Source organism: Oryctolagus cuniculus, chromosome 17 (genome assembly GCF_051225735.1).
Source record: "Oryctolagus cuniculus isolate XC-2025 breed Fujian yellow rabbit chromosome 17, ASM5122573v1, whole genome shotgun sequence".
Taxonomy (NCBI): domain Eukaryota; kingdom Metazoa; phylum Chordata; class Mammalia; order Lagomorpha; family Leporidae; genus Oryctolagus; species Oryctolagus cuniculus.
Window position 1 is genome coordinate 37,870,723 of NC_142883.1, and position 21,052 is coordinate 37,891,774.

General features: G+C 40.2%; 1 protein-coding gene across 12 annotated transcripts in view; it reads right to left on the reverse strand.

The window, feature by feature from the left end:
* Window positions 1–21,052, reverse strand: part of ACACA (acetyl-CoA carboxylase alpha) — a 318,142-nt gene that overhangs the window by 97,218 nt on the left and 199,872 nt on the right. For all 12 annotated transcript variants that reach the window (XM_008271164.5, XM_008271159.5, XM_089317362.1 and 9 more), the window contains 7 exons: window positions 19,543–19,599; window positions 19,283–19,327; window positions 11,863–11,904; window positions 10,612–10,827; window positions 9,432–9,587; window positions 6,020–6,223; window positions 877–1,032 (listed from right to left, as the gene is read on the reverse strand). In XM_008271164.5, coding sequence (XP_008269386.3) covers window positions 877–1,032; window positions 6,020–6,223; window positions 9,432–9,587; window positions 10,612–10,827; window positions 11,863–11,904; window positions 19,283–19,327; window positions 19,543–19,599 — 876 coding nt within the window. The remainder of the gene's footprint in view (window positions 1–876; window positions 1,033–6,019; window positions 6,224–9,431; window positions 9,588–10,611; window positions 10,828–11,862; window positions 11,905–19,282; window positions 19,328–19,542; window positions 19,600–21,052) is intronic.

Consider the following 21,052-nt stretch of genomic DNA (forward strand, 5'->3'; position numbering starts at 1 on the left):
ATCACAGATAGACTATTTGCCAAGGCTGCATGTTACTTTATTAAAATTCAAATGTGGTAATGTTGGTAATATTGACTAGAAGACTTGGGAAAATCCTATATTCATAGATTTTTTTAAAGGACAAATTTGGTATTCTTTTGATACCTTATTCTTTATCTGTTGCATTTTCTGCTGGTGATATACTTTTCTTACCTTCTATTGATGGAAGAAAAATCTGCAGCATAGAGATGATTCACCATACAGATCAAAGGAATTTATTTTCATATAGAGGATGAGATTCATAATGTCATATTTTCTCATGCTAGTTTTTATTCGGCTATAATAAATCTCCCACCAAAGAACTTATACTTTAAACTGTGTGCTGTGGACTCTACATCCATTTGTCTATGCTGTCTATATTGATTCTAACCATATTAACCCTGTCTATCAGCTAGGGACCTGGGTGATCTAGGACAACAGGAAAATGAGAACTAGACTTTCAAACCTCTTTTTTAATATCCTTAACTTGAATACAGACTTGGGAAATTATATATATATATATATACACACGCACACACACACACACATATAAATATATAAAACTCCTCATATAAGTTGTTGTAAACTACTGTAACAGGCATGTGGTGGCAGTTCATTATCTTCTACTCAAAAGAGACTTCTATTTTCACCGTTCTTCCTGTCAATCCATAAAGGGCCATCCAACATCTCAGTCACCGAACACAAAACGAAACAGAAATGAGAACTGTGTCAAGATATTTTCCTGCCCTTTGGGAGTGCCCATTCCAGTCAAAATCGCATCTGATGGAAATTGTGGAAAACGCTGCCTCCTAGGACATGCCAGAACCCCTCCCACCCACTGTCCCATTCGTCACCTACCTGCCGAAACATCTCTGGGATATCATATATGTATGTTGTCCCCAGGGATTGTGCCTGGAATCTCTTTGATTGAAGAAGATCTTTGGTCACATAGGGAGTATTGATTAACATTCCATGCAGTGGTCCCTGTTTGTCTCCATATGCCTGAAACATGATCTGCAGGAAAAACAGAATGGCTTGGGAGTTAACAGAGAAAAAAAAATCAGCTGCAAAGAGGGGCTTTATCATGAATGTTATTTCTTAAAAAACATATTTTAGTGAGCCGAGCAGTTGAAACATGCCTCTTAGCATCAGGTACGATGTGCTCTCACATCTTTACAGATAATCAACTACAAAAAAGTCAGTAATTATCAGGTTGTTCTCACTTTTGGATTAGATTAAATCAACTAGAAAGCACACACAGACTGATGCTCACCTTCTAAAGTCATCTGAATCCCATATACTTAGAAATAAAGTATGTCAACTAACCAGTATGAGCAGTCCTAGTATGTTAGCCAAAAAACAGCTATGCACTAAAAAGAATTCTCTTCTTTCCCCAATAGAAGGTCAGATTAAGGCTCCACCAGAATCACCTGTGCTTCAGCCTGCTTGTTTAAAAGGTGCTTCATAAGTCTTATTAGCCACACAAACACCAAAAATTTCTGCAAAGCAGATTTCATCTATACATCTAGACAGTTAATTCTTGTTAGTTCCTAAGACACAGCCTATAGTAAAAGGACTATATTTTATTAAATTATGTGTATTAAAATATATATTTATTTCTCACAGTACAATGTCTACAACTAGTGAACAATTTCTGTAATATCTATATCATCACATAATGAAAATCACCACTCCAGTTTTTAATCATTTTAATTCAAATATTTCTAGAAGAGTACTCCATACTCCATATATTTAGTTTTATTTGCTTATGAATATTTATAAGGGATGCCATTATTTCAATTCAATTAATATTTATTGAGTGCTCAGAGGTTGTATAACACTAAACTAGGCACTTTATATATGAATACATAAAATACAGATTCCCAATACCGAGAATACAAATGGGGATTGGGTTGTAAGGATATGTGCATACCACACACTGATTTGGACCTACAAGGTAAGCACAAGCTTACATCAAGTGAGTAATCTCTATGGATCTGATACATAAGCACAAGAGCAGAATTAACTTTCCCAAACCTTGGATACAGTTCAGCTGAGGGAATCTCCAGCCTCCTAGTTCAGGGGAAGAAGGCTGTTTTGCGGGCTTGTCAATTAGGCTGTATTATAGACAAAATTTTCTTAGGCTGCTTAAAGGCCCACAGATTGGAGCTCCACATGATCAATGGGAAGAGTCTCCATTAATAATGTCTTAAGACTGAGGGAGAAGAAATAGTAATTTCCTTTAAAGATTTATTTATGTATTTGAAAGGCAGAGTTCGAAAGGGAGAGGTGGGGAGAGGGAGAAGGAGTGGGAAAAAAGGATGGGGGAGAATGAGAGAAAGAGAGGGAGAGGGAGATGGAATGAGAGAGAGAGAGAGAGAGAGAGAGAGAGAGAGAGAGAGAGAGATCGATCCATCTACTAGTTCACTCCCCAAGTGGCTACAACGGCCAAGATCTGAGATTGGGCCAGGACGAAGCCAAGAATCTGGAAATCCATCCGGGTCTCCCATATGGGTGGCAAGGTTCAAGTACTTGAGCCATCCTCTGCTGCTTTCCCAGGTCTATTAGCAGGCAGCTGAATCAGAGGTAGAACAGCCAGGACTTGAACCAGCGCTCATATAGGATGCCAGTGTCGTAGATGGCAGCTTAACCCTCTGTGCTGAAACATCAGCCCAAACAGTTAAAATGACTGCAACAGTCCCAGCTCTGCCAGGCCAAATCCATGAGCCAGGAGCTCTGTCCAGATCGCCTATGCGGGTACAGGAGCCCAAGGACTTGGACCATCTTCCACTGCTTTCCCAGGCACATTAGCAGGGAGCTGGATCAGAAATGGAGCAGCTGGGACACAAACTGGCACCCGTATGGGATACTGGTGTTGCAGGCAGTGGCTTTAACCCACAATGCCACAGCACTGGCCCCCAAAACACTTATGTTTTAAGAGACTCAAGTGTTAAATCAGGCAAGGGTACAGTGTAAGAAAACTAAGCTCATAGGGAGGTAAACATAATCAAAATAAGAAATAGGAGTAAAAGCGGCAAACTCTTGGAACTATAATTCCTCCCTGTTGAGAGACAAGACATGTGGGTTCAGAGTTTGAGACTCAGTTTTGCCAACTCCTGGGATGAAGTCGGGCTGTGCACTGAAGAAGGAACCTGGAGAAAGCCATGCAGGTTCATATTGCTGGTGGGAATCTATAATGGTGCAACCACTTTGGTAAACAATTCATCAATTTCTTATAAAGTAAAACATACATTTACTATGACCCAATAATTATACCCTTATATATTTACTAAAAAGAAGTGAAAATAAATCTACATAAAAATTTATGAGTGATTTTCAGACAGCTTTATTCCTAATAGCCCAATCTGGGAAATAGTATCCCAAATGTTAACCATTAGGTGAAAGGATATAAAAATGTTGTTAAATCCATGAAATGGAATACCATTTGGTAATGGAAAGGAACTTATCCACGCAACACAGATGCATCTCAAAAAACATTATGCTAAGAAAAATAAGCCAGACACAAAACAGTATGCATTGTTTGATTTCATTCATATCAATTTCAGGAAAGGCAAAATTAATCTACAGTGACACACAGCGGATCAGTGATTGCCTAATGGTGAAGCTGGTGCCTCTACCCTTGAATGCAAAACAGCATGAGAATTTTTAGGGGTGATGACACATTCTCTACCATGATTGGGATGGTGGTTCTATGGGTACATACAGTCTCCAGATTGAACTGAACTGTATACATAAAAGGAGTCCACTTTATTACATGTAAATTATACCTCAATAAAGGTGACTTTAAAATATTATTTCTCCCTTATGCTACACATTGGGAATCAATCCACTTATACAATGCATTACACAAATCTCTTCGCCTTACAAGGACCACCTGACACCAGTGTTCATTTCAGTCTATACCACTAAGGCTATCCAAGGAAAAATAAAGAGAATGAAACTCAAGCCAGTCGACCTTGCTGCTTATTGGCAGAGTGAATAAATGATGAGTAAGGGCAAGAGGTTGATAGTAATGATTAGCAAAGGAAGCCTCTGAATGATTCACTATCTGTTAGTTCTGTTTTCTACTGTAATAAACATGGTCATTAAAAACTGGTAAAGTATATGCTTTAGAAGTTCATGAAAACACATTTTATATATTGAACACATTTCACCCAAGGCCATAAAAAGGGCTTCCTTTAGAAAACAATGTCTGACCCACACAATCTGCACCCTTAGAACTCCATAGTTACTGCACGCCAGCACCCATCACATCATAGAGAAAGGAACTATTTGTCTTTTGCCATTGTAATTACAAATTCCTTGAGATTGTTTTTATGACACTAAATTAATGAACCAATGAGTCAATGACAGACACAGTTCTGTATTATCTGAAGTTCATACGATGATTCACTTAAAAGAGGGAGAAAACCATTGGGCAATAAGCACCTAGTAGGCACGAGATGCACCAGAACCAGCTGCAGGCTGCTCCTTTAGTCGGTCTCCACCACCAGCCACGCGCTCACTAGTCAATTCCCATGCGCAGTGGCTCCTGAACCCCATGTGCTGAAGAGCCTGGGGAAGACCTCTTCCTTCAAGGCTCCAGAAACATGCAGGACCCTTCCTAAAAGGGATCCCGCCCCCAGACACTTATCAAGGGCTCATTTTGTGCCAGGACTACACTACTCCTGACTGAAAGCTTTGTGCCCCTGTGTCACCAACACCAGGATGAGGGAAATCTAAGAGCTTTCTAGTAAAAGAATTGAGAAAAAAAGTAGTTACAAAGAACAAACATATTTATCAAAAACATTAAAATCTCAAGTGGCCATCTTATTTTTCACAAGAATAGACCTGCCTTGAAGCTATTGTAGAAGTTAATTAAAAACATCCCTGCACATGGAAAGCTTTGGCTGAAAATATCTTTAAGGTTGTCCTGAAAAACATCAAATGCGGCAAACATGATTGAGTCCTCTCTCCTGCTCACCCCACACGCTCCTGAGTACTCTCTCTGTTTTAACTGTTCACTTGTCTCACAGGATGGATTTCTCTGGCCATCTAACTGGGAATCAAAGCACAAACTGAGGTTTTAAAAATTCATCTTCACAAGACTGGCAAAAGTTTCTTTTCCTACTTCTCCTTCTGGATTTAAAAGGACAAAGATAAACCAGTCATATAATCTCTTCCTGGCACCCAATGCACAGAATAGACTAAAACCTTTGCTTGTGTATACGGGAGCAAGTTTGTCCTTTAATCAGTTGAATGCACTTTTCAAGTTCAGGCCAAACTGCTAAAAAATATTCCAGTTCTTAAAAAGATAGGTGCAAAGGTGAACCAATGAAAATTTAGTATCATAAACAGTAGCCCAAATATTTAGAAAATAAGGTAGTAAAGTCTACTCAGTCAGTTCAATTTTTCTACCTGAAAAATGCATTAAAGATTGCCATTTTGCTCTTGTATAGATACAACACTCTGAGCTCTTTGAAGGAAAGATGAGTACAAACTCAGTAAATAAGGGATAATTGTGATAGTTACTGCTTGATACTGCTCATGCTGTTAGATGCTGATGAAATTTTCCTTCTTTAAGACAGAAGTTGTTGACATATTCCAACAATTCTTTCCTCAATTGCCAATGAGTAATCTAACTACGTTGAAAACAGGAAGGACAAACCAGACCACAAAAGACTAGGATGCTGCAGTGGCCTAAAAGTCCTCTAAAACAAGAGCCCTACATTACAGAATTACTTCTGGGGTCAGGTTCACTCCACATTTGTTAGCACTCACCAACAAATGTCAAAGTGAGGTTAGAATTTTACAACATCCATCATTGAGAACACAGCACATCTTATAAGGCAAATGGTGTTTTTCAAATTCACACAACCATTTAGAGGACAACTCCCATGGATAAACCAACTGGGTTTATGAGTTTGGGTCTTTCATAACAAGGACTAGCAATTTACATGACCAAACCAAAAACTTCAAGGAGTTTGCTCAACCACTGTACCTGTGCAGTCCTGGAGTCAGTCACTTCCTTGTAGAGGCTGATGTCCAAGTAATAGCCAGACTCGTTTGTCAGGAAGAGGCGAATGGGAATTGCTTTTCCAGTTGGTGTCAGGCGAATGTTGATTTTCAGTTCTGCCTGGAGGACACGCAATTTCCACAGCCGACTTCCATAGCGCATTACCATGCTTCTCACAGATTCCTCAATCTGACACAGACACATCACCAAGCACAATAGTTAAATACCTTGTAGTTGAGACCTGTTTCAGGCCTGCCCATCTATGGGAAACGAGGAATGAGGACAAGATGCTGGTCTTTGGAAATGCACACTACACATATTCTTTATAAAAAGTAGTCAGAAAGTTTCTTGGGAAGTTTGTTTGTAATAAGTCAGAGACAATTTCTGTTGGTCTGGCAGTTGAGTGGTTTTCTCTTACTCGAAACACCAGAATCTGTGTAACTCCTTTCGCTTTCCCAATTATTTTCACACTCTATATCAAAGATCTGCAATAACTAAAATTAAAAGCCATGGGATTTAAGAAAAAGCCCCAAATAAGAATAAAATCTCCAGCTAAATAGCTATTAAGTAGCATTTATATGCATGGTAACTATGTTTCATTGCACTTACAGGCCCTTAAATCAACATAGCAATTACCAACATGAGCTTTTTTCCATACAGTTTTATTAAACTTTGTAATGTATGTCTCTTGGTAAATTGCACAAATTAAAGAGAGGCAATTCATAGGTGATGCTAGAACATTCTACCTAAACATTAGAGCTCTGAAGCTTAGTCACTGTCAGGTTCAACTGAGATTTAAGGAGATGAGACACAGGCTTCCCTTCCTCTAATCTTTATACTTAGTGTTCTTAGTTTTCATGGTTAAAAGTTATTTTGGCTAAATTTCTAAGATGTGATTTCTTGTGACTGATACACGAATGTGGAACTTCTCCCCTCAATATGGCTATAAGCACAAAGGACACACTACTCAAAATTAATTTTTTTCTTAGATGAAATATCTTTTTAAGACTGATTTATTGGGCTGGCGCTGTGCGCAGCAGGTTAAAGCCCTGGCCTGCAGTGCCAGCATTGCAAATAGGCGCCAGTTTGAGTCCCAGCTGCTCCAGTTCCGATCCAGCTCCCTGCTAATGCACCTGAGAAAGCAGCAGAGGATGGCCCAAGGTTTTGGGCCCCTGCACCCATGTAGGAGACCTGAAAGAAGCTCCTGGTCCCTGGCTTTGGATTGGCCCAGCTCTGGCTGTTGCAGCTATTTGGGGAGTGAACCAACAGGTGGAGTACCTCCCTCCCTCCCTTCCTTCCCCCCCCTCTCTCCCCCTCTCCCTCTCTCCCTCTCCTTCTGCCTCTTTGTAACTCTGCCTTTCAAATAAATAAATAAATCTTTTTTTTTTTTTTTAAAGGAGTTATTTATGGGGCCAGTGCTGTGGCACTGCCTACAGTGCTGGCATCCCATATGGGTGCCAGTTCATGTCCTGGCTGCTCCACTTCCAGTCCAACTCTATGCTATGGCCTGGGAAAGCAGTAGAAGATGTCCCAAGTCCTTAGGCCCCTGCACCCACGTGGGAGACCCAGAAGCTCCTAGCTCCTGGCTTTGGATTGGCTCTGCTCTGGCTGTTGTGGCCATTTGGGGACTGAACCAGTGGATGGAAGACCTCTTTTTCCCTCTGCCTCTTAAATAAATAAATAAATCTTAAAAAAAAAAAAAAAAGAGTTATTTGTTTGGAAAGGCTGAGTGACAGGAAGAACGATGTGTGTGTGTGTGAGAGAGAGAGAGAGAGAGAGAGAGAGAGAGAAAGAGAGAGAGAGGGAGGGAGGGAGAAAGGGAAAAAGAGGAAGAGCTCTTCCATCTGCTTGTTCACTCTTCAAATGGCCAGGGCTGGTCCAGGCCAAAGCCAGGAACCTGGAACTCCATCTGGATCTTCTACACGGGTGCAAGGGCCCAAGCACTTGGGTAATTCTCCTGTTTTCCCAGACATATTAGCAGGGAGCTAGATGGGAAGTAGAACAGCCAGGACTTGAACAGGTGCTTCAATATGGGGCATGGGCATTCCAAGTTTAGCTTAACCTGCTATGCCACAGTGCTGATCCCAATCAAGTATCTTGGTACCATGCTTTCTCAACTTGCTAGAAAATTTCAAATATAATCTCAGATCACCCTTCCCTTGTGGCTCGTCAGCAGTATCACCATTCCTGTAGTTTGTTTCTGTACCACAGAATTTTAAGTTAGAATGAGTTTAAAAGAGTTAACCCCATATTAGCCAAGAAATATTTATCAATTATTTTTATGGAACAAAAAGCCAACAATCTCCACGTATGGAAAACTGACAACTAAGATTAAACTAAACAGCCTGGGTATTCAGCTGCTTAGAGTGGAAGGAGGGGCTTAACTGGTTAAAGCACCTGTCTAGTAGAGTGGAAACAGGGAGGCTGATGATAAAAATTCAATGAAACAAAGCAAGTCAAAACTAGAAATACACAACTGCTGTACCACGTCCAGGTCAAGTTTTAAGTCTTCTAGCTTCAACTGCCCAGGGTGTTTAGCAGAAGTTATATTTAATCTCAATGATAAGATTTGAGACTCAATGAGAAACCCTGTCCTTGGCTATCTTAGCGGACAAAAGCTACCCATAATTAGCTTGGAATTTGGAAAGAGTAAACTATTTATTAGGTCTTAGATACTAATTTCAGAAGGCAAAAGTACATGCCTACAACTGATCAATCTTGAGAAAGTATAAAATGGGTTTTTCTGCACAAATTCAATGGTACCATGAAAGAGCAGAAACAGAATCCTATCTTTATTACAGCTAGGCTAAAGGGTCAAGTACACAATCTCCTTGTTTTCCTTCCTTAAAAATACAGAATGTATTTTAGAATAGAACCTCCAGGAAGATTTACATAATATATGTGAAATTCCTTCCTAGCCAAATTCTCTTTCCGTGGAAAAACACTGAAGTGAAGTAAGTGAAGTAAGGTGTGTAATCTTGCTAAGGCCATCAGGTTTGCAACATTATGTAGAAAAGCAGTAACTTAGTCAAAATGCCCAATAACAGCAAAATTCATTATTCCAGTTAAGACATCCTAGGGAATAATATGAATATCATGGTGAATATTATAAAGCAGGTGGAAAAGGAGAAAGATCTTGTACACTGTAGTGCTGCTTACACATGACCAGCAAGATGACACCACAGCACCTTCAGTTCTAAGGTCTGTCTTCAATGACTGTATCAGATTGTTGACACTGTCCCAGAAACAGCCTCACAAGCAATCTGTAAACCTTAAAGATTCAGAGCTCAACCAATTGAAGAAGAGGACTCGTTTCCAAGTGCAAGTATAAGAAATATGAATGGATTTCTGTGCTTGTGCTTACTAGTGCCAGGAGAAAAGCACAGGAGAAATGTACCTTTGATGGGTCCATGATAACTGTGGGCACAAAGTTGAGGAAGATATGATTACAGTCGGTGCGGACATTTGTATTGTTAAAAGCAACTTCCAGCTCATCCATGGCTTCCAGAAGTAGTCGCTCTCCTTCATTTTGTAAATATTCAAAAGAAGCTTCCTGCACAGGGAGAAATAATCAACATTACAGTATTTCTATAAAGTTTTAAAAACAAGAGAGATTTTCCACCTGCTGATTTACTCCCTAAATGCTCCTAATAGCTAGGGCTAGATCAGGCTGAAGTCAGGAGCCAGGAAATCCATCTGCGTCTCCCACAAAGGTGGCAGGGAACTGAGTACTTGAGCCATCACCTGCTGCCTCCCAGGGTGCACATGAGCAGGAAGCTGGATTGGAAGTAGAGTGGAAACTGGAACTGCAACATGTGATGTGGATGTCCCAAACTGCATCCTAACCCCTATGCCAGAAATGCTGCCCCCAACGTTAATATATTTTAAAAGAGGCGATAAAGAAATAGCATTTATGATTATTTAAGCAGCAGTATATCATGAATCATAAGGTACCAGGTGAAGACACAGTTTTCATTTTTCTCTAGAATAAGTCCAGTGACCACATGCAGTGGGAACAGGCAAGGGTCAGATAAACAATCCCTGCCAGTCCTTTCTCTTGCCTTCTGATAGGTGGAGATGCTGGGCATTCCCAGAGCTGTAGCCCCAACAGGAATATATTTCACATATGTTAAACCAAGCTGTGCAGAAAGGAAATCTGATCTGTTTAAAAAGGACACACTGAAGAAAGGCCAGGAATACGGGATGCAGTAACACCTAACACACCATTCAGAGACACTGCTCAAGTCTGCACAGGTTGACTCCAGAGGCTCATTCTTCCCCAACTTTCCCCCTATCCTCAGTCATCATCTAACTCTCCCTCTGATCTTTCTGTTACCATGTTTTTCCTTTTCTCCAGTGCTATCAAACTTCTGTTACCAAGAAGTCAATTTGGGGGGGGGGGAGGCTTTCTTATACGGAATATTTACATCTGTGAGAGAAATGACTCACAGATTTCTGGGTATTGGAGAGTAAGATAAAAAAGAACAAGGGTCTTGATTGAAAACTTGATTTTGAACCATGGCTACTTCTCTGTCTCTTGCCTTGGACCTAACTTCCCATTAAAGGACAGCACCCACCTTGGTGACCAGATCAGAGTGTCTGATGATTGCACGAACGAAGAATCTGTAGTCTGTCACTTCTGTGCCTACTTCCACCTTGGCTGCCCCAAGGTACAGGTGCATCTTGTGATTGGCACATGGAATGGCAGTTAGGTCAAAATTTCTCATGCGGTTTAGCTCTAACTGGAATGCCAGAGCAGGTTCCAAGTGACGATAAATACGATCTTCCTCAAACTGAGCACAAGAATTAGAGAAAAAAAAAAACAGCTCACATGAAGTAGTTAAAAAAATTACGTATTTATGTGTAAGTAAGAGATGCTGGAAAACAGAAACACAGGTTGTGCTAACGAACAACAAAAAACGAGCTACATACAAGGCTAACGCTATAGCTTACATACAATTAGGCACTAAAGTACCCACTTACTTCCCACTTATTTAGGATTTTACAAGCGGTTATGCTCTCCATTAAAAACAAAGAACCAAAAAACTTCAGTTCCCTCAGAAGTCCTGTAGCATTTAGTGTGTTTCTAATTTATTTTTCACAATTAACCACAGACTGCTTCAGGTTAATAGCAACTTTGCATGCCCATTTTGGATTTACCCCACTAACCCAAATGTTTAAGGGAAGGACTTACGTTGTATCATTTACGGCACAGTACCAAGAACATGATGAATACACAACATCACACAATTTTCTTAAAAAATGATGCTTGGTTTTGGAACACACTGCATCCATTGAAATATAACTATTCATGTAACTTTTTGAAGAGTTTTAATAGTACATTTATGATTTTGCTGAAGCTAAACTGTTCTTCCAGAGTAAATCAATCGAATGAGTGGAGACAAAGCCAAAAATGTAAGCTGATAACAGGAAGAAATCACACAATCTGAAATTTTGTAAAGTTAAAAAGCAAATGAAAAAAGGGCTGAATTTAAACAAACTGTTTTAGATGACAAGAATAATTCTATTTAGCAGACATTTATTAACACATCATCAGGCTTGTTCTAAAGCACAGAGGTATCCTGAAAGTTCTTACCTTCTTTGGGCAGCTCAGCACATTGGACTGTTTCTTAAAACAACCTCTCCCAGAGGGGAGGCTGCTTTCGTTTGAAGACACAGTAAGGCAAAGGGAGCATTAGCTCAGGCAGGGAAAGGAGAATGGCAAGAACACAAGGCAAGGAGAAGCTATTCTTGGGACTTTTTAGAAATAAATAAGGACTTAAAAAAAAAAAAAAAAAAGCCAAACACAGAAAAGAATTAGTTCTTACCTTATCCCTTGCTCGGAATGTGAAAAATTTAGGAAATTCTCTCTGTGTTAAAGAAGGGGGAAAACGTGTCAGTCCTTCCTAGGTACAATACTTTGGGGATAAACATGTAGTAGAAAAGCATGTTTGAATGTAGAAGACAGTTTCCTAGAAAACATGCTTCTTACCCAGCCTCTGTCTGAGAAACACGAATGATCCTCTGGATAACCTCCACTCTGACCCCTACTTCCAGATTTGAGAATGACCCCGGTATTAACCTAACTTTAGTATCTATACTTTCCCAGGGGAAAAATTCTTTCATTTTCATCTCCTAAGTGGAAGAAAAAACAAACAAAAAACCTTCCTGGCTGCTGCTCTTGCCATAACCTGGCAAATAAAACCAACATACCCTGATGCTGCAGCCACCCAACAGTAGTTACTGGACTGATTTCCCAAGTTTCTCCTTAAGAAACTCTTAAAATATAAACTAGTCAGCATAGAATTCTCAGTCCATTTTTTCTCCCACATTCATTCTCAAGTCAATAATGTCAAGGGTTTAAATGGTAACACTTCAAGACAAACCAAAGCACAAGATGACCCTTGGGTCATGGCCGCTATCTGTGCAGGAAACAAAGTCTAGTCATTAGGCTTCACTACCTTTTTGCAGAGCATTACACAAGAAAGCAACCAAATCACTAGAATCTTATTAATTAACAAAGATGAATTCAATTAGCAGAGTTCATTAGTTTCTGAAATTTAACTTATTAACACCAAATACCCCTGGTTTCTCGGATGGAAAGCTCTACTAGCAGTGTTGGAATCAAGTCATTACTATTTGCCTCTATAGGAGGTTTCATTAGGCATCTTCTTCATTATGAGTGCAATGTAATCAAACACTAACTGGTACAAGGCAGAGAGACCAGAACTAGCTGCTGACACATATCCTTCAACGAGCTTCAGGGACAAAGGAAACATACACTGAAAATCTTCCAGGTGGCAGGCATTCCTACGTGTTGACCCACTGACAGCTCTCAATAGCCTCTCGAGGTAGAGATTATGACCCCATTTTTTTTTTTTCCTTTACAGATGAGGAAGCCGTGTCTCAAGTGATATGCCCAGGATCACAGAGCCAGAAAATAAACTTAGGTGTCTCTAATGCTAGAGCCCATGCCCTTTCACCTCTCAAGGGTACTCTTTTTTCTAACCTTGTTATAACCCAAATTCCTTATTTAGAGGATTTCTCTTTGATGAGATGAAAACAGAAATTAAAACTTTAAAGAAAATAGCAGAAAATAAATGAACAAGGCAAAACTCATGTTGAAAATCTGTGGTTCTTGAATTTACTGAAAATCTCTTGAATATTTTCCATAGGTATTATGCCTCGCCTTAACCCATTAAGTCCTATAGTCACGACAACTATAAAGACCTAAATTAAACAATAAATATTATGCCACTGAAATATTCACAGAATTGAAAAACTGGGGACTTAACAGGTTAACCAAAGCTTGCATAGTTAATAAATCTTTTTACATTTTTTTTTTCTGCATTTAACAGACCTAGGAGTTCAATACTAAGCCCAGGGAAATTCCTTTTCAGCCTTGGGTCTTTCAAAACCCTTTGAATGTGGTTTTTACAGGAGACTGATCTTTTACTAACGATGTTTTGTCCTAAATAATCCTCTAACAGCCCTTGAACTCCTGAATGATGGTAAAGCAGATGAGGATGACTTCCAGGTAAAGGAGGAAGACTTTGAACTGACTTGTTGGCAGATTTCAGGCTCAAGCTTTATATAATCTAGTTTGGGTTCTTTTAATTTTCTTTTATTTTTGACAGGCAGAGTGGACAGTGAGAGAGAGAGACAGAGAGAAAGGTCTTCCTTTACCATTGGTTCACCCTCCAATGGCCGCTGCGGCCGGCGCACCGCGCTGATCCGAAGCTGGGAGCCAGGTGCTTTTCCTGGTCTCCAATGTGGGTGCAGGGCCCAAGGACTTGGGCCATCCTCCACTGCACTCCCAGGCCACAGCAGAGAGCCGGACTGGAAGAGGGGCAACCGGGACAGAATCCGGCGCCCCAACCGGGACTAGAACACGGTGTACCAGCGCCGCAAGGTGGAGGATTAGCCTATTGAGCCGCAGCGCCGGCCGGGTTCTTTTAATTTTTAAAAATCTGTTTATTTATTTGTTTGAGAGAGAGAGAGAAAACACTTGAACCCTCTAGTTCAGTTCCTAAGTGCCTGCAATGGCCTACCAGGGCTGAAGCAGGGAGCCAGAAGCTCAGAATTCAATCTGGGTCTGCCATGTGCCTAGCAGGGACTCAAGTACTTGAGCCCTCACCTGCTGCCCCAGGGTGTGATTAACAGGAAGCTGGAATCAGATCAGAGCTGGGGCTCAAACCCAGGCACTCCAAGATGAGAAGTGGGTGTCCCAGCCAGCATCTTAGCCTCTAGGTCAAACGCCTGCCCCTTGGTTTTATTCTAGAGGGGTGTAACTTTCAGGATATTACCTAAATGTTAACACATGCCAAAGGAAGGGTAGCAAATGTAATCCACTGAAAAAAAAAAGTCAAAGGAACTGATACAATCTTTTAAGCAAATACTCTTCTATTCTGCCTGAACTACTAATTAAAATATTTAGTGTTCCATTTATTCAATTATGTACATTTTGAAGATCAAAACCATTTTCCTTCAAAAAACAAAACAATGGTAACCAAAACAGCTTGCTTTTCCACTCAACCAATTAAAAAATTTGTAGTAACTAAAAGGCATGAAAAGTAAATAGTGTGAGTGGAAATGCCTTTATTACAAATAGTGAGAAAGACTACTTGGCAGAAGTGGGCAAGAACTGCTACTCAGAAAAACCACTTTCATTAAGGTTGGCTAAGAAAAGTTATCATGAGGTGGCTTAAGCAAAGTTTTTTTTTTAAACTTCTGAATAAGCTTCAGCTCCAAAGGAAAATCTTCAATTTTAGAATCACTGGACATTCAGAACAGGAAATGGCAAGAACTTCTGTGTATGGGGAAGTAGGTCTACCAAGCACTAATCCTGGGAGACCGGAACTTGAAGATTTTCATAGAAACTCATCTTTTTTGCTGTTCAAAAACCATGGAATCACAGAAAAGAAGAAATGCAAAAGTCTGATCCAGTGGTTTGAATACATTCCTTCATCTCACCTCATCTTCATACTTCCATTTTTTCCACTAACAGCATTCATGTTTATTCCATCATGACTCCAAGTGCTTTCCAGGCATTCTACTAGTGTTATGGGCAAATATCATAACTGAATGTACACAAAGAAAAACCTTGTGTTCTGCTACCAAAAAACAAAAGAATGCAGCATTTCTCAGAAAGGAATTATACCCCTGCTGCGTTCTAATCAGCCAACCATCATCAAGACAATCAAAATAATTTGCCTAAATTAGCCAATCAAGACACCCTGCAAATCAGAGAATGTGAAAACCTGCAACAAAAAACATCATAGCTGATTATAATACTAATAATCGTGTTAAAAACCTAATGAGATGAAGAAATTGGGAGCTTGCTGGTGCAATTCTCTTTTACCTCACCATGCTGAGAGCTAATTATATAGACTGTAATTAAAACAAAAACCTCAACCGAACCTTCTGAAGACTAGTAGTTGGCCCACTAGCGAACAGATCATTTTTTTTTTTAAAGGAAATGAACTATTAATCATGATCACTATTTATGCTATTGAGCTCTTCCTTCAAGGCCCAAATAATCCCAAAACACTTAATTTTAAAGTGGAGTCATTCACACAATAACCATAATCATCTCTCAGAGATCTGTAGAAATTCTAAAGAATTCATGGAATCTTACCAGCCAGAAACAAAAGGGAACATTAACAGATACAAACTGCTTTAGACAGTTTCTGGACCTACACTTTTGTTGAGGTGGCAAAGGATAAGAAATGCTGAAAACATGCACTTCAGTATACTTAACAAAACTTTTCTGCAAAAGTATGGGAAGTTTTTCTAAAAAACCATAATACTGGTATCCCACTTAGCACCTGCTGTGCTTTAGAACTCCAGACTGGAACTGTGAGGGAAACAGAGCAAGTTGGTGAGTTTTACCTAACACAAAACTGTCAACTGCAGCTTAGACAGATGCAGAAATTCAAGGCACTTCCATTGCATGCAAGGCTTTGATCTTTAATGGAAAAAGTATTTACAGGGACAGACTTGCTTTATTCTCCAACTTTCTGTCTAAATGTCAGCTATTCAAGCCCCATTATGGGTTGTTGATTTAATGTGATGGTTACGCAAACAGACAGGACACCCAGCCTCCTCAATGCTGGGGAACAAGCTGCATCAGAACAGGATTCTCCATGCGAGGCAAGAGACCAAGGCAGCAGCAGACGTACCTGTGACCAGCTTTCTGGAGACTATGATGGTTACACAGAGAAGCACTGACAATGTTGGCAGCCTTCACTGGTAGTGAATAAACACAATAAACAGGCGCTCAGGCCCCCATTTGCCCTGGTCTGGTTCTGAAGCACAGCTTGTTTCATTCCGCACCAACCAATATTGTTCTTGAACCAAACTTGGTAACCTTTCTGCTCTCCTCGCCCTGGTGTGCACACTCTTTTTCATTCAATAACACGGGGATTTCACAGTGTGGAACAGAGGAGGCTGCATACATCACGGTGGATTACCAAGAAGCCAGCGAGCTCAAGGGATTCATCTCTAACACTCCTGGAAAGCTTCCTCTTTTTCACACTACACTAACTATGGGGCAAGCACACGGCAGAAGACACGACAGAGGCCAAGCATCCTTCATGAATGGCATGCTACCACCAGCTCCACAACAGTGAGCCTCGGATTTGTGCCATTCCTGCCAAGGCTTCCTCGCTACTGTAGATCCAGGGTGGGGTTCAGTAAGAGTTGTCCTTGCCCCCTGGGAAAGTACTAATCATTTCTAAGGGGCTTAACATCAGAACACTCCAATTCCTCTGTCATTCAGTTCCTCAGGGCAAATCCACCTAAACCTCCACATTCTCTTTACTGTAAAGCAGCCTTTCCTATGCTCAAGTCACTTGATAATTTAACTGATTTCCCACTTGCCACCACTATAAATAGGAATCGGACAATGACTGTCAGGGAAGACCCCTGGTGGCCTCATTTCCTAGCAGATTTTGCCTATATATGTTCCTATTCAACCTAAATCCAGAAATAGGATAGTAGAGAGGGAAAAAAATGTTTCAAAGGCACTAGATATACTCTAGGACATGACACAGATTCAGATAAGGGTGGGGTTTTTTTTATATGTGTTTTACATTAAAATTATTTTTAACAAAGGATAGTGGGTCCGGCACTGTGACATAGCAGGTAAAGCCACAACCTGTGCCACTTGCATCCCATATGGGTGCTGATTCGAATCCCAGCTGCTCCCCTTCCCACCCAGCTCCCTGCTAATAGTGCCTGGGAAAGCAGTGGAAGATGGCCCAAGTGCTTGAGCCTCTGCCCCCACATGGGAGACTCAGATGAAGCTCCTGGCTCCTGGCTTTGGTCTGGCCCAGCCCTGGCTGTTGCAGCCATTTGGACAGTGAACCAGTGGACAGAAGACTTTTCTCTTTCTGCCTTTCCCTCTCTGTAATTCTGCCTTTCAAATAAACAAATAAATTGTTGAGGAAAAAAAAAAGTTGCTGAAAACTAATCACATTGTCTTTCAAAACGTGTTATTGGCCAGTTTTAATTGATCATTGTTATTCCCCAGAATAATATGCTACTATTATCCCAAAGTCAGCTGACAAAAAGAAAATGTGTGTTAACATTTTAAGAAACTACTCTAATATTCTTCTAAATGCCAGGGCCTGGCTCTGGCATGTCTACCTTAGTTCTGATCAGCATCCACCAGCCACAGTGCTTATTCATGGGCCCTGACAGTCTATCCCCAAGTATCAATTTTATTCTCTAAGCTCCTGATTTTTCTTCCTAAAGCCCCAGGGTTCTCTTTAAGCTCCTCATACTTCTCCACTGATGCCAGTTTCCTATCTAAAGTTATTGATTGATATATATCCGTACTCTGCTTGATTTCCTGACATCAATAACACAGGGGAGTTGTGTAGTCCTCAACATTTCCTGAAGCATTCAGCAAATCTTAGTTCTTTAGCCTGCAGTGTAGGCTTCCTTGTTTCTCTATAGACTAGACCAACAAGGTGAACTCTATGAAAGCAAAACAAAACACAAAGGGACAGAGACCTAACACATGAAAGGAATAAAAACAATCAGACAAAGATACTCCAGGTAAGAAAGTCCTTTCCAGAATCCCAAATGTTATCTTCATTATTGCAACAAGCAGGCTTGAGAACTAACTTAACAATCTTAATTGCTAAAAACAAAACAAAATAAAATTCTTATCAGTAAAATTACTTGGAGTCTTGCTGAACTACAGGATAATTTTTTAATGAAATACTTTGACTACAATCAGTCATTCTGAGAATGACATCTTGATTACAAATTGGATTTCTGGCCTTCCTTCTGTCATCACATAGGGTCTGATCATATGAATATACCAGAGTTCAGATGTTAGGCTATTAATTTAATTTTCTTATCAATAAAAATTTTAATCTCATTAATATTAAGCTAATTCCATTAAATGGAGGAACCAGCAATAGAATACTTAATTTTTGTTTATTTCCTGCTCTTAGAATTAGCATAAGACAAAAAATAGAGATTTGGGCTCTGTGAAAGCATTTTAAGTCATTGTTCTTCAGAATTGGGAGCTCTTAATAGAACTTGATTCAATTTTTGGTAGAAGCTAAGCTCTCCAAGTGTGACGGCAGTTCTTGATTACAGATCCACTATTCATATGGAAGCGATTGCTAGTTAGCTCCTGTTTCACCTCATTCATTTTTTTTTTTTTTTAATTTGACAGGTAGAGTTATAGACCGTGAGAAAGACAGAGAGAAAGGTCTTCCTTCCATTGGTTCACTACCCAAATGGCTGCTACGGCCGGCGCTGCGCCAATCTGAAGCCAGGAGCCAGGTGCTTCCTCCTGGTCTCCCATGTGTGTGCAGGGTCCAAGCACTTGGGCCATCCTCTACTGCCTTTCCAGGCCACAGCAGAGAGCTGGACTGGAAGAGGAGCAACTGGGGACTAGAATCCAGCGCCCCAACCGGGACTAGAACCCGGGGTGCCGGCGCCGCAGGCGGAGGATTAGCCAAGTGAGCCATGGCACCAGCCATCACCTCATTGATCTTGATAACACAAACACTCATTTGTAACTATTTCTCAGAAATACACTGAGAAATCATGATAAGGTGAAAAAGAGAAAATCTTTTGTTGGAACACTGGATAGAGGAATTAAATATTCATCATAATACATACCTAAAAGAGGGACCAAACATCAGTATAGCCCTACTAAGTAACGCACATACTCTTTTTAAACAGACAAAACAGTAACCTATCTTTGTTATTCCTTTTACTTACATGAAATCTCTGATCCACCTCATAGTTGACTTGTTTTCTGAAGTCCTTTTAAATAAACAGAAAAGATGGAAAAACAATAGAAGCTGGCCGTTAGTTATAGTATTAAAAACAGAGTAAAATATGATCAGATAACTAACTTTTAAAAAAAATTAACAGGAAGAAAGTTATTTCTCTGCATGGATTCTACACATAAGCAAATAGATGTCGTCTCATTTTCTACTTCTAAAAATTCTAGCAGCATCACAAGAACAAATCAATACCTTTTGTGCAACCAGGAAAGTAAGGCGCCGGATCCCATGTTCCACCAGGGTAGCTTTCTATGAACAAGTAGACAAAACAGAATATAGATGACATCTCCATTCATCCGAAGTTTTACTCCACTCAGTTCGCATAAGACTCTGTTTGGGCTAAGTATCCTTTTGGATCTCTACATCTCAATATCTTCAAACTTGCAGATAAAGACCTCTCAACCTGGCTCCTGGGATTAAGTATTACAGAAGAGATTATATGCAGGACTGGACCCAATTGAAAGGAGGAGAAAGGCTCAGGTGAAGTCACCTGGGTTCTCTTGGATAGAAGTGGAAGAGCCAGGTGTCAAACCGGCATCCACATGGGATGCTGGCGTGACAGGCGATGGATGACTTAACCTGCTATGCCAGAACACCGGCCTCTAGACTTTAGTTTGATCACATCCCTTGTTTTAATTCTAAAGAAGAGATATGTTCCTAAGCCAATTCTTTTTTTAAAAATTTGTATTTATTTTCATTTATTTGAAAAGTATAGACATATACACACACAGAGATAGAGAGATACAGAGATATCTTCCAAATCATTCACTCCACAAATGCCCAGAACGGTCAGGACTAGGCCAGGCCAAAGCCAAGAGCCCAGGAGCCCAGAACCTAATGCAGTTCTTCCATGTATGTGGCAGGGACCAAAGTATTTGAGCCATTACATGCTGCCTCCCAGGGTACACATTAGCAGGAAGTTGCAATTGGAAGTGGAGCTGGACTTGAATTCAAGCCCGCTAATATGGCATGTGTCTTAACGGCTATGTCAAATTCTGGTAATCCCCACCCCCACCCCACAACCAACTCTTCACTTTCATGATACCCCATTTTTTAGAAAAGCAAACTGGTTTCTCCTTATGAAGAAGCAGCACATTCCTAGGCCATTTCTTCCTATTTCTTTTTTTCTGCTACAGCATTGCTGAATAATAAAATTAAATTTACTAACAGCAGATGCTTTAAAAGAATATTGGGAAAATAAATTTTCTAGAAACAAATTCTAAAAATATGTTTCCAAGCCAAATACAAGCTTTGCTTCAACCATATTAAAAAAATGATCTGCCCTTAAAAAAAAAATAATCTGTCCTGTCACCCTACCCCTTAGTATAAACAATCAAGTACTGATGCTACAATAAGAAAAAGCTGTGTTGGGAGAAAGGCGGCATGGTGCCTCCCAGCCTTTAGCATGCCAGGGAACAGAAGCATTTCTTCTGACACCAGCAAAGAATTCCACTACAGCCAAGTCCTTCAGAGATGAGCATCAATAGCTATGTTCTGGCAAGGGAAGAAAATAACTTTAATAATGCCATGATTTAAAATCAAAATTGTTATTGCTTTTAAAATTCCACAAGTGGCTGACAATAACAGCAGAGCAACAGGATTCTGATTACATTGTAATAATGCGGGTCTCACAGCAAGTCCACAGCTATTACCCAGCGATTAGGCGTCAGCACCTGGAGAAACTCCATTTACACTGACGGCT